The sequence below is a fragment of the Onychomys torridus genome, unplaced genomic scaffold (assembly GCF_903995425.1).
Source record: "Onychomys torridus unplaced genomic scaffold, mOncTor1.1, whole genome shotgun sequence".
NCBI lineage: Eukaryota > Metazoa > Chordata > Mammalia > Rodentia > Cricetidae > Onychomys > Onychomys torridus.
In genome coordinates, this window is record NW_023412870.1 from 1,370,286 (window position 1) to 1,384,146 (window position 13,861).

Here is a 13,861-nt window from a genome sequence, read left to right on the forward strand (position 1 = left end):
CTTCCTGGGAGACCATAATGCGCGCGCACACAAACACACACACACACACACACACACACACACACACACACACACACACACCACACTACAGAAACATAAAATAAATTAAAATTTTTAACTGCAAAGTGTAGTGTGTTCTATGTATGGTTCCTCCCTGACTATCACTTAATCTATTCCAGTGGTCACCAGCCTGAGGCTGGAGGAACAGTGGAGGCCAAGGATAGCTATATGGATGTGGCCTAACACAAAATTAGAATTTTGAATCAACATGGGAGGTGGTTTACAATTTTGTTTTTAATTTGCAGGTAGAGTTGTTGAAGGTGACAACATTGCTTTAACATGTCAAAGAGTTACAGCCCTGATTGTAGACTGTCCTCATCTACAAACTGGCACTGGCACAGGCCTGGCTGACTCTGTATGTAGCCTCTGGATCTCAGACTTCAGGAAAGAATGAACATCAGATGCTCAAATTTAGGGGCAGTGAAGTGGAGAAAGGGGCAGCCAGGGTGCTAGGCATCGCCTAGGACCTGCGTCTCAAGCAGGGTGAGGTCAGATGTTTTACTTCTAATCCTTTTACAAAGTGCCACGATGAAGAGCCTTATGTTTGGGGTTTGGGGTACTCCACTGTCTTCTCTCCTCAGGGAAAGAGGTGTGTGTAGGGTGTGTTGGGTGTGTATGGTGCCCGAGAAGGCCCAAGCTTCATCCCTGCCACTCGCATCTCATTCAGTCATGAGGGATAGGTGGGGAAGAGAGTGAGGGACCCACAGCGGAGCAACCCTAGGGGCTCAGGGTCATAGAGGAGCGGACAGCTAGGAGCCCCAAAATGGGGAAAACCTGTCTGTCAAAAGAGGTTTGGAAGGTGTAGATGTGTTTCTTAGTGATGGCATCATAGAAGGTGATTACTCCACGGTCATAATCCACGAAGACGCCCACTTTCTTAAGATGGACGCAGAGATTCTCCAGGGCTTTGCAGTTGGTGAACGGCTGACATCCAGAGGAGGAGATTCGCAGTGCCCACAAGCAGCTCTGCGCACTTGAGTTCTGACTCTGGGACCTCATAGACAACTCGTTGGCTATGCCCACCATGCCAGCCCCACCTGACGGTCCCTGGATTTCCACCTCCCACACCCTACAGCCTGAGGAGAGGCCTGGGAAACCCTTTGCACAGTAGAAAGGGTAGAATGGTCGAGGTTTTGCCTGCTTATTCGAAGTGTCTCCAGAGAGGTATAAAGTCGCTTTCTTTAGATCCTGAGAAAGGGTGAGGCTTGGGTCAGCTGAGTCTTTGTCCAGGGTCGTAGAGACTGTGGGAAGATAAAGAAGAGTAAAGAGGGACAGCTTCAGGTCAAGTCCTCCAGTACCCTGCTTGAGCTTCTCAAGATGCAGCCAGAGAGAGACTTTCTCCATGTCCTCAGAGAAGTCCTGACTCCTGCCTATTTGTTTTGGTTCTCTGAGATGGGGTCTCATGTAACCCAAGCAGGGCTAGAACTCACTGTGTAGCTGAGGATGATCTTGACCTTCTCATCCTTCAGGCTGCACCTCCCTAGTGCTCAAATTTTCACACACACACACACACACACACACACACACACACACAGAGAGAGAGAGAGAGAGAGAGAGAGAGAGAGAGAAGGAGAAAAAAAGAGAGGAGAGGTAAATGCATGCTCAAGTGTATGTGCACACACACACACACACACACACACACATACATGCACACACACACTAGTCAATGGGAGAGAAAAAAAAGAATAAAAGGCTTGTGAGATGGCTTGGCAGATGCAGATGCTGGCTGCCCAAGCCCAGAACTCACATAAAAACTCATGTAAGCAGAGAACAGTCTTCACAAAATAGTCCTCTGACCTCCACTCTGTGGCCCTCAGCTCCACTGTGCATAAGTATGCACACACAATAATTACCAAGAAAAAAATTTTAAGGGAAAAAGGAAGGGAGTGAGAAGGAAAGGGAGCCGCCCACAGCTCTCTTCAGTAAGGAATCTGCTGACTCTGTCACCTAGAGGTTGTCAGTATGCACAGAGCCTAGGCTCACAACCAGCTCCTCCTCCAGGAACATAGAGTAAGGGGCCCAGCTTTGCTCTGGAGCAATGCTGAAGGTGTTGTCCCACAAAGCAGGCCTCCAAGAGGAAGGAGATAGAAAAGGTCTAGGCATTAGATAGCTCTAGTTTTATCAATCCATTGCCATTTGAAAGACAGGAAAGGAGAAAAGAGAGGTCAGTAGGGCAACAGGTGCTGCTGAGCTCCAAAGGCAGAAGGAAGGTCATAGACCAAGCAGCAAGGTACACCTGCACACTAGGGGTCCCCTGTCGGGGGCTAGGCCTTTTCCAGGGAAGGTGGAGTTTGGTAAGCAGAGGAGGAAGATGCCTGCCCCTCACTCTATGTCTACTCATCTCTGGCATCTGAAGTCTATACGATTCCACAGCCCTTTCTTGTGGTCCCTACTGAGGTAAGTCTTACTCATCTTTGTGATCTCTCTTTGATCCTGTATCTCTCAGGGGGGCTGAGAGCAATTACTCATGCAGGATGTTCTGCATGTTAGGTAGCTCTTCCTGGGGTCTGGTCTCTAACTTTCTTCCGCTGTATCAAAGCTGTGAGTGGACAGGACGTTTGTTGACCTGTAGACCTGGAGGTCCCCTTGTTTCCCTATAGGAAGACCACAGTGTGCCAGGCAGGAATCCTACCTGAGGTGGGCAAATCTGAATAATTCTTCTGTAACAGGTACCCTAGGAATTGGAGAGAGAAAACAAATTTTAGGTTGATAACAAGAGGTTATAAACTGAAAGTCATATTGGCGATGGGCCGCTGAACCTGGCTTTCATCCTGACTACCCTCATAGCTGAACCACTTCCGATGACATCATTACAGGACATTGTCTCAGTGGGTCTCCACTCCTCAGTTTTGTTGAGCTAGCTGGGCCCAGTAGGTCAGCTCCAACTATAGACTGAGTTGCCTCCACCTGAGCCTTGTGCAGCAGAGAAATAAATTTACAAATTTCCACTCATTTTTGAACATTTTAAATTAGTGGGAGTGTCACTATGATTACCTAAATGTAAAATAGTAAAACACTTCCATAAGCTTGTTCTTCATTGGTGTTCACACACACTGGACCTTCCTTCCTCAGTCTCCCATTAAAGAGAGACTCCTCCCTTTGTATTCCTCACTTTCCCCAAACGGCAGTATCAGCAGCACACTTACATCTCTCCATTTCCTTCATAGTCAGGCTTTCGAGGAATGCCCTTTTATCTTTCTCCCCCTCAGTCTTCAGGTTGTCTGTGAGGAGAGAGTGAAGGAGACGGAGGGTCACAGAGGTGAAATAGGCAGCCATGACCACACAGGGAGGCACCGATTGAAGGTGTGGGGAGGTGAGGACTGGGATTTCTCACAGTCTCAGTGGACAAGAAGGCAGCAAATGGGAAGGGCTGACCAAGGGGCTCTCTGCAGTGGCTCTTCAGCAGCTCAGTCCAGAACAAGCACATTAGGAGCCATAAACATGAGCCACTGAGTTCTGAATTTTCTAGATGACATTTTGAAAACGCTAAAGACCAGGGCATGCTGACACTCAGGAAGTTGAGACCGTAGGATGACAAGTTGTAGACTAGTCCACAGTATACAGTAAGTTCCAGAGTCTGGCATATTTACATAGTGTCTCAAAATGAGAAAGGAAAAATGGGGGCTGGAGGAGGGCTCAGTGGTTAAAAGCACCAGTGGACTCAGTTCAGTTCCTGGCATCCACTGAAACTCCGGTTCCAGGGGATCTGACACCCTCTTCTGACCTCAGGCATACACATGATACATGCACACAAAACACCCACACAAATGAAGTAAATAAAACTTTTTAAAAAGAAATGAATTTAAATAATATATTTTCTTTAGCTCAGAATGTTAAAAAGTATTGTCAGGGCTGGAGAGATGGCTCAGAGGTTAAGAGCACTGACTGCTCTTCCAGAGGTCCTGAGTTCAATTCCCAGCACCCACATGGTGGCTCTCAACCACCTGTAATGAGATCTGGTGCCCTCTTCTGGCCTGCAGTCAAACATCCTGTATACATAATAAATAAATAAATAAATCTAAAAAAAAAAAAAAAAAAAAGCATTGTCACTTCAGCATGTAGATAAAGGTTTAGTGTGATCTGGGCACAGTGCTGGAGTCTAGCTACTCAGAAGGCCCAAGTGAGAAGGTCGTGAGCTCTTCCATAAGAGACTACCCTGGGCAACACAGTGAGATTCTGTCTCAAAAACTTTTATTGTTGTATTTCTGTTTGTCTTTGTTTTCATTGCTGTATTTTATGTACTGTTTTAATATTAAGTCTTTCAGAGTCAATGTGTATTTTTTACCTACACTGTGTGTAAATGCTGTATTCTGGTGCCCAAGGGTACATGTGGTCAGCAGCAACCAAATTGGAAACGTACTTCTAGCCCATGTTCACTACCCAGTGAACAAGGCAAAATTCTGAGATAAGAAGTGCTTTGGCTCTGGGGATGTAGCTCAGATTGCAGAATGCTTGTCAAGCACACACAAAGTCCCGAGTTCCATCCTCAGCATGAAACCTGTTACAACACAGCATGAGAAATTTCTGGATAAAGATGCTTTGAAAGCACTCAGCATTCAGCCTGGTTTCTGACAGGATCGGGGGCTGGCACCAGTCAGTTCTGGCAGTTTCTGGGATGATGGAAAGCATCCCAAGGCAGGTGAGCAAAGGAGGTGACAGCCTCACCTCACCTTTTAATTCCTTCAGGCTTTCTGTGATGGACACATGTCTTGCTTTTGCTTCACTGATTTTTTTCTTCAGGTCCGCAGGAACTGGGGTTGGGTTGAGAAACTGAAATTCCTTACTCCTGTGAAGATATGTTGGTCTGAGCAGTAAGTTCAGGGGATAGAGTGTGGGCAGGAAGGACCTGTGAGATGGTTCCTGGGGTGAAGGCAGAGTGAGAAATACAGTCTAGAGCCAGGGAGCTGAGTGTCAGGGCCAAGATGGGAATATAGGGCTGACACTTGGACCTGAGGAAATATGGAAATGAAGATGGGAGATGGATGCAGAGAAGAGAGAAGGGAAAGGGGGTAGGGAGGTAGAGTAGGAAACCCAGGATTCACCCATTTGATCAAGATGAATTGCAGGGGGGGGGGGGCTGGGAAAGAAAAGACTGCTGTAAAGCTGGGTACTGGTGGGAAACAGGCTTGGTCTTCTCCACCTGCAGCCTAAACAGTTTATAGCCAAGTTATTGGGGGATGCAAACATATTAGGATATATGTTGACTGTTGTATGTGTGAGTGAACAGAAAGAACAGTGCAGTGGGGGTGCCCATCATACCTGCTCAAGGTGTCTTTGATGTCCTGGAAGAGAAAGAGAGAGAACAACGTCAGAGCTTGCCTGAGTCACAGGCGTCAAGAAGGGGTTCAGTCTCTCTCTCTCTCTCTCTCTCTCTCTCTCTCTCTCTCTCTCTCTCTCTCTCTCTCTGTGTGTCTGTGTGTGTGTGTGTTTCTGTCTCTCTCTCTCTCTCCATCCATTCTGAACTGCTACTCCCAAAGTTCCTGATAGAGTTGGAACAGTGTTTATACCTCAGGAGGAACAGAGTGAGGAGAGAAGAAAGAGTGACATTTAGGAGACAGATGTTGCCTCTGACATGGAACCAGGGAGCTCAACTTGGCAGTGTTGGGACAGAGGTGGAGTGGCTCTCCATGGTGACTTTTAAAACAGAACAAACAGAAACCAGGTGTGTTAGTCCCAGCACTCGGGTGTCCGATCATTCCCCCATCTTGGTTTGTTTGTTTTTCCTGGAACCATTTTGTATACCTTTGGCTGCTTCGAATTCTCTGTGTAGCCAAGAACAGTCTCGATCTACTGCTTCTTCTGTGTCTGACCCCTGAATGCGGAGATGACAGACAGGAGCGCACTATCACATAGGTCCCCCAACATTAATTTTTACTGTTTTAAATCTAAATTTAAAAACTGTAGCATTGTAAATACTCTTTCAGTTAAATACAACATTATTACTATTATTATTGTTGTTGTTTTCGAGACAGGGTTTCTCTGTGTAGTTTTGTGCCTTCCCTGGATCTCACTCTGTAAATCAGGCTGGCCTCGAACTCACAGAGATCTGTCTGGCTTTGCCTCCGGAGTGCTGGGATTAAAGGCGTGCGGCACCGCCGCCCGGCCAACGTTAGTTGGACTAACTACATTTTACCTTAACAACTGATTATCTAGCATCTACAATGAGATGTGTAAAAATAAACTAGCATTCAAAGAGTAAGAACTAAAAAAGCACTTAAGAATGTGAAATAGCAGCCGGGCAGCAGTGGCGCACGCCTGTGATCCCAGCACTCGGGAGGCAGAGCCAGGAGGATCTCTGGGAGTTCGAGGCCAGCCTTGGGTACAGAGTGAGTTCTAGGAAAGGTGCAAAGCTACACAGAGAAACACTGTCTCAAAAAACTGGAAAAAAAATGTGAAATAGCTCATAAATATGTTTAAAGAGGCTGAAGTGATTACTTTTGGAATACTGGATTAAATAAAATGTTTAAAGTGTTTTTATTAAAATTACTTTTATCTGATGTTTTTCCTACTTGGCCTGGAATTCCATATGTAGACCAGGCTGACCTTGAACTCAAAGATAACTGCCTATCTCTGCCACCCAAGTGCTGGGATTAAAGGTGTATCACTATATATGATTCTTTTTTCCCTTTTTAATGTAGATATTAGAAATATAGCTTGAAATATATTTCTTTTTATTGTGTTTTATTTTTTAAGATTTATTGGTTTTTAAGAATAATATTTTTAAATCTTTTATTATTTTTAATTTTTATTATTTTTAATTTTTATTATTTATGTTTTTTTTAATGTATGAGTGTTCTGTCTGAATGTATGCCTGCATGCCAGAGGAGGGCATCAGATCCCATTACAGATGGTTATGAGCTGCCATGCACTTGCTGGGAATTGAACTCAGGAACTCTGGAAGAGCAGACATTGCTCTTAACTGATGAGCCATCTCTCTATCCCTATTTTATTATTTTTTAACTGTGTATATATGTGTGTCTGTGTATGGGTATGCACATGTGAATGCAGGTACCCTACAAGGCCAGAGCCATCAGATCTGCTAGAGCTGGAGTTACGGGAGGAGGCCAGAGGAAAACTTGTGGGATTGGCCCTGCTCTTCTACCATGTGGGTCTTGGGTATTAGTGGCAAGTACCTTGCACAGTGGGTCTGAGATATACTTCTAAGTAACACATGTGTCCTACATTACAGTTCTAAACTGTGAGCTGGGTGTCTCAGCACATGAAAGGATGAGGTAGAAAGATCAGAAATTCAATGTTACCCTTGTTTCCATAACACACTCCAGGCTGCCTGGGCTGCATGAGATCCTGTCTCAAAGAACAACAAGAGGCTCTAAATTTTCTGTGGCTCTCTTTCTTTTCCTTCCTTCTTTTCTTCTTGGTACACAAGCACGAGAGAGAGAGAGAGAGAGAGAGAGAGAGAGAGAGAGAGAGAGAGAGAGAGAGAGAGAGAGAGACCAGGCTGGCCTTGAACTCTAGTGATCCAGGGAATCCTCCTACCTCTGGAGTACTAGAATTACAGGGCTTTGGTTAGGTCAGTGGTTCTCATCCTTCCTAATGCTGCTGACCTTTAGTATAGTTCTTCATGTTGTGGTGACCCCCAACCATAAAATTATTTTCACTGCTACATTATAACTGTAAATTTGCTACTCTTATAAATTGGAATGTAAATATCTGATATTTTCGATGGTCTTAGGTGGCCCCTGTGAAAGGATCTATGAACCCCCAGAGGGATCAAGATCCACAGGTTGAGAACTGCTGGGTTAGGTGAAAAAGAGCAGCAGTTGGTGGATTAGTTCAGGAAGGCAGTAAAAAGTAATAAAAGAAGAAAGCTGTCCTTCATACATGCGGCTTCTTAAGAGAAAGTGTAGTGAGCACTGGCCTTGGGGTGGAAGGGCATTAGAGAGGAACAGCGCCTTATGTCAGAGACAACATGAATGGAGCTTGTGGGGAACGACAGGCTTCCCTTTAAACCCTGCAGAGGAGCTTTATCAAAAGTGATGGCTTAAAGTGAGAAAGATAAGGGTCAGGGCCATGGATCTGATGATGGAATTGATGGGAATCTCAGAGAAATCCCCAAAGAAAGGAAAGTATCTGACTTTCATGTCCTTTCAGGGAGTAGTAGGGTTTCTCACAATCTAGTTTAGGAGATAAAGGGCATGAAGGAGCCAGCTATTAGGAGCTGTTAGGCCACAGTATAATACAGATTCAAAGAAAGAAAGAGAGAGAGAGAAAGGAAAGAGAGAATCTGGAGAATCTGTTCCCAAATGCCTCACCTCCAGTAGCTCCATGGATGGCATTTGCAGCCTATTCTTCAGGGACTTTGAGAGTTTCCTGAGGGAGGTAAGCTGCTCATAAGTCACAGAGACATACTGTTCCAGCTGCTTGGCTCCCTCCTGCTCCAGCCAGCTCAGCCTGGTCAGGAGGAAACGCTCTTCCTCGTCCAGTCTCTGGCGCAGGTGCTTGAATTCCTCAAAGATTTCTAGTTTCTCGAGATGCACCTGAGCCTGGGGACAAGGAAGGGATGCAGAAATGAGGTGGGCATGAGAGGGGGTCCTCCAAGCTTCCTTTAAGCCCATAATGCACTTTATTTATTTTATCTATCTATCTATCTATCTATCTATCTATCTATCTATCTATTTATTTATTGGCAAAGTCTCCCTATAGCCCTGTCCAGTCACAACATGTTGGCCTTGAATTCATGAGATCCACCTGCCTCAGCCTCCGAAATGCTGGGCTTAAGGTCGTGCACCACCTGGCACCATTCATGCCTAAGAGTATTTAAAGATAACACTGAGACCAGTATAGAACACCTTCCTGGGGCATACCTGTTGGAAAGGGCAGGCAAGATCAAAGCACTTCCAGCATTCACAGATGTAGGATCAATGGCTTTTTCCCCTCATTTTACCTTCAAGGACATCAGCCAGATATGCTGGTGCACAACTATGCAATCTTAGCACTTGGGAAGTGCAGACAGGAGATTCAGGAGGCCAAGGCCAGCCTCCGTCCAAGGCCAGCCTGGACTACTTGAGCCACTCTCTCAGCAAACAACATCACCATAAAAAACCCAGGATGAGGTTGTAGTTCAGTTGATAGAGTGCTTGCTTAGCATGCATGTAGCCCTGGGTACCATCTTCAGCATAATCTGGGCATGCTGCTATAGCCCTGTAATTCCAGTACTGGGAGAAAGACAAAAGGATCAGAAGCTCAAGACTTCTTTTCTACATAACAATTTCTAGCTTATGCTACATAAGATACTGTGTCTAGGAGCTGGAGATATGGCTCAGTAAAGGACTCTGTTGCTCTTGCAAAGGACTTAGATTCAACTTCCAGAAGGCACATGGTAGCTCGCAACCATCCTAACTCCAATTCCAGGGATCTAATGCCCTCTTCTGATCTCCGTGGATACCAGGCATGCACCTGGTATGCATACATACATGTAGGCAAAGCATTCATTCACATAAAATTAAATCTAGAAAATAAATAAAAGATTCTTAAATGTCAATGGAGGAAGAACACCATCAAAAGAAAAAAAAAAGATAGAGAGAAGGAGAGAAAGGAAGAAAAAAGAGAGATAAAGAGAAGGAGGGAGAAAGGGAGGAAGGAAGGAAGGAAGGAAGGAAGGAAGGAAGGAAGGAAGGAAGGAAGGAAAAAGGCTTTTCAGCTTAACTGCCTTCATACTGAATTTTCCATGGATGTACAAAAATAAACCAATCAAACCAACAGGACCTGGAGAGATGGCTCAGGGCTTAAGAATGCTTACTGCTCTTCCAGTGGGCCTGAATTCAGTTCCCAGCACCTACAAAGAGCAGCTCACAAAAGTCTGTAATTCCAGTTCTGATCTCTGCCAGTATATGCACACACATGGCTTTCACTCACACCGACACATACATATACACAAAAATAAAAATAATAAAAACAACCTTTAAAAAAAAAGCAAGCAAAATCAGGTAGAGACGTTTGGTGGTGTTGTCGTCTCTGTCTTTTCTTACTGTGTAATTAGTCTCTAGTGAAGGGGGCTTGGGTGAGGCAGTGTGTGGTGGTCCTCACAAAGCCTCCTGTGTGTGGAGGAGCAGAAGACCTCCCGGTTCACTGGCGCGGCACCCAGGCAGGTAGGTCAGTACAGCTCAGGAGCACACTCAGGCACCACACCCTCTGCTCGGCCCCTGGCCACCAAGGCAGCAGGACTTTGTTCCAGCTTGGGATATAAGGAACACTAGGAGTTTTGACAGAGATGCCTCGACTTCCTCAGAAGTGTTTGGAATGAATATTTCTTACCCTGAACACCTGGATTTCCCCTTCACTTCGCTTTTTCTCTTCAGTTATTCCCTTTTCCTTTTGCCCCAAATCCTGGACCTGTGACTCAATCTGCACCTGTGGGAAGAGGATGGTTCAGTTAGGCTCTGCCTGTAGGGAGGCAGGGAAGATGTCCCCGGATGCTGATGTCATTATTAGCAGCCCCCTTTCTTTCCCAGCGATTAAACCAATTTTCTCCTTGTACTATGTGGTCCTGAAGGTCAAAATCGGGTCCTCAGACTTGGTGACAGGTGCCTTTACCCTCTGAGTTATCTCCTCTGCCCCCAAAGTACTATTCTGATTCTTCTTCTTGCCTTGGTTACAGACCGGCATTTCCCAGAACTTGGCTCTTTCAGCCCACTGGGCCTGGCTAAAAAGTGCCAGTTCACGTGCCAAGAGTACAGCCGTGAGTGCCAACCAGCTGGAACAGGCAGCAGCTTCCACGTCCTCAGGTGCCTACCTTGTAGTTCTGGGCAGCCTCATCTATCAAGGTGACATCGTGGGATTTGTGGTCCTTGGAGTCACGACACACCACACAGAGGAACTCCATGTCCTTCTCACAGAAGTAATGGAGCTTCTCCTTATGAGTCCGACATCTTGTCTCGTCCCCTTCTGGTTGGATCTCAGCAGGATCCATAGCCTGGATTGTCTCTGCAAGACTAGCCAACAGCTTATTGGGCCGGAACGTATCCTTACTCACGGAGAGTTTGCAGAGGGGACAAAGGAGGTTTTCTGCAGCTTTCGCAATCTGATTGATGCACTGCAGGCAGAAGTTGTGCCCACAGTCGACGGTGACAGGATCCTGTAGAATTTCCAGGCAGATGGGGCAGGTCACATCTTCCAGTAGTTTGCTGGCCACCTGTTGGCCCGCCATGATGGAACAAAGGGGCTGATTTGATATATGAAAGCCCAGGAGTCTGAGTCAGACGCTGATGCTGGGAAGAGAAAATGAAACAGGAGCGGAGGTTAAAGAGTCTCTCAACTGGAAGACTCGGAGAAGGACACATGAAGAGGGTTAAGTAAACGGTTGAAAAGAGTAAAACTGAGAAGAAAACAGATGGTCAGTCAGGCCTACCTCACTGCCTCCCAAGAACAAGTAGACACTGTGAGTTTAGGCTTCCTATAATAGAGTACCACTTCCTGGACCTTGAGCTAATTAAACCTATCTTTCCGAAGCCGTTGTGAGAGAACAGGAGTACAAAGTGTCAGAGTCCACGCAGCTACAGGCAGGGAGTGGGGCTGCTGCTAACGTGCAGCTCCAGGAGGGTGCGACCACCACCAGATCTCTCACTTTCCCCACCTCTCTTCTGTTGGGTTTTGCTCCCTGCCTCTGAGCCAGCCTCTCTTCTGTTTGGACCTCTGGTTTCTTCCTCTGTCTCTGTACTTCTCAGGCCCCGGCTTACCCGACCTGTTTCCTTTCTCTTGACTGGGGAAATATCAGCCAGTCATCCATGTCCCTTCAGTAGCTCAGAACCTCACTTCATAACCCTCCTCTAGCAATTATCTGTCCCCAGGAATACAGTGTTTCTTCCTTCCTGTCCACCCCACCTCTCAAACAAAACAAAACAAAAACAAACCAACAAACAAAAAAACCCAAACTGTTAATTTTTAAACTAATTAAAAAGTTTTAGGTTTATTTATTTTAATTTTATGTGCAGGAGTGTTTTGCCTGCATGTGTGTATATACACAGTGTGCATGACTAATGCTTGCAGAGATAGAAGGGAATGTTGGCTCCCCCATGGAAACTGGAGTTATAGCCCGTTGTGAGCAGACATGTGGGTGCTGGGAACCGAATCTAGATCTGTGCAAATGCTCGGAAACATTAAGCCGTCTCTTCAACCACCATTTTTAAATTAATTTTTAAAGTCAGCATGCAAAGTAATGGGTTTCATTATAAACTTTTCCTGCCTCCCCCCCTCCACTCCTCCCTCCCCTCTCCCCCTCCCCTCCCTCCCTCCAATCCTCTCTTTTTTTTCTCCTTCACTTTCTTCCTCTCTGGTGCTGACCTGAACTCAGGACCTTTCCCATGCTAGGCAAGCTCTCTTCCACGGAGCAAAGTCTCCAGCTCCCGTTAGGGCACTTTTAAAATGTCTGTCTTTGTACTTGGTTCTTATGCATCCCCTCCACCACCTCACACCCACTCATTCTTAAGCATCCTTTTCCTCCCCCACATTAGTCCTTCCTTCTACATCAATGCCACCTGTATTCCATTACTCCCTTTCATTCCCACCACCCACTCCTTCCCTACTGCTCATGGTCTCCCAGACCATTGATTGCTATTTGATATTTAAAATTTTAAGAAATACTTTTATGTATTCATTGATAATTTCATACATGTGTAATTTTATCTTGATCCACACCCCAAGCACTCATCTTACCTGCCACAGTTCCCTCCAACATGTCCCCTTCCAATTCTATCCTCTTCTTCTCATATACATTGGTTTTTTTGAGACAGTGTTTCTCTGTATGGCTCTGGCTGTCCTGGAGCTTGCTCTGTAAACCAGGTTGGCCTTGAACTCAGATCCACCTGCCTCTGCTTACTGAGTACTGGGATTAAAGTCATGAGCCACCACCACCCAGCTCTTTATATATTTTTTAAAGATTTTTTAAAAGATTTATTTATTTATTATGTATACAGTGTTCTGCCTACATGCATGCTTGCAGGCCAGATCTCATTACGGATGGTTGTGAGCCATCAGGTGGTTGCTGAGAATTGAACTCTGGAAGAACAGCCAGTGCTCTTAACCGCTGAGCCATCTCCCAGCCCCTATTTGTGTTTTGTAGCACACAGTCCAGGTGGTGGGGAAAAAGCACCCTGACTCCAGTTAGTACTAACCATATGCAAATGGTGTGGGGCCACCCACTGGAGCATGACAGCTACAGTTCCAGAACCCCAAAGGAAATGATCGTCCTTCCCTAGCAGCCATGGACACCAACAGCTCCTCAGTGTGAGGTGGGGCCACGTGAGCCCTTTCCCACCCAGGCTGGAATGTTGACTGGCCTGATCTTGTACAGGCAACCACAGCTGCTGGGGTCATGAGTACAAGGCCATTACCAGGTCACACCAGGGTGTGGATGCTTTTGTGGCCACAGCCCCAACGGTTACTCATTCTGATTGGCCAGGGAGAGTCCTGGCTTTACTTCTGTCCTGTTATAAATATCAACAGCACTTCCTCTCGATCTCAAAAGTATCCACCCATAAGATAGTGGCCACCTTGACTGTAGCAACTGCTGAGAGCCATACATTTTCAGAAGCAACACCCCCTTCAGGCCTGTCTGTTTCCATTTAAGGTTCAGTGAAAGTAAATGTCTGTGTAAGATTTTATAGATTTCATTCATACTCAGCTGTCAGATGAAGACACAAAATTTACTTTTAAATTATTTCTTTCTACCTACCTACCTATCTATCTATCTATCTATCTATCTATCTATCTATCTATCTATCTATCAGTGTATAGGTGTTTTGCTTGCATGTGTCTGTGAACTACATGCAGTACTCTTGACAGC

At 45.7% G+C, this 13,861-nt stretch overlaps 1 protein-coding gene across 1 annotated transcript; it reads right to left on the reverse strand.

Moving 5' to 3' along the window:
* Positions 1-777: 777 nt before the first annotated feature.
* Trim31 (tripartite motif containing 31) lies at positions 778-11,227 on the reverse strand. The gene is made up of 8 exons (XM_036176454.1): positions 10,814-11,227; positions 10,336-10,431; positions 8,334-8,564; positions 5,320-5,342; positions 4,731-4,846; positions 3,207-3,281; positions 2,693-2,734; positions 778-1,301 (listed from the first exon to the last, which is right to left on the reverse strand). Exons 1-8 carry the CDS (start codon positions 11,225-11,227, stop codon positions 778-780), a joined length of 1,521 nt encoding a protein of 506 aa, XP_036032347.1.
* Positions 11,228-13,861: the final 2,634 nt, after the last annotated feature.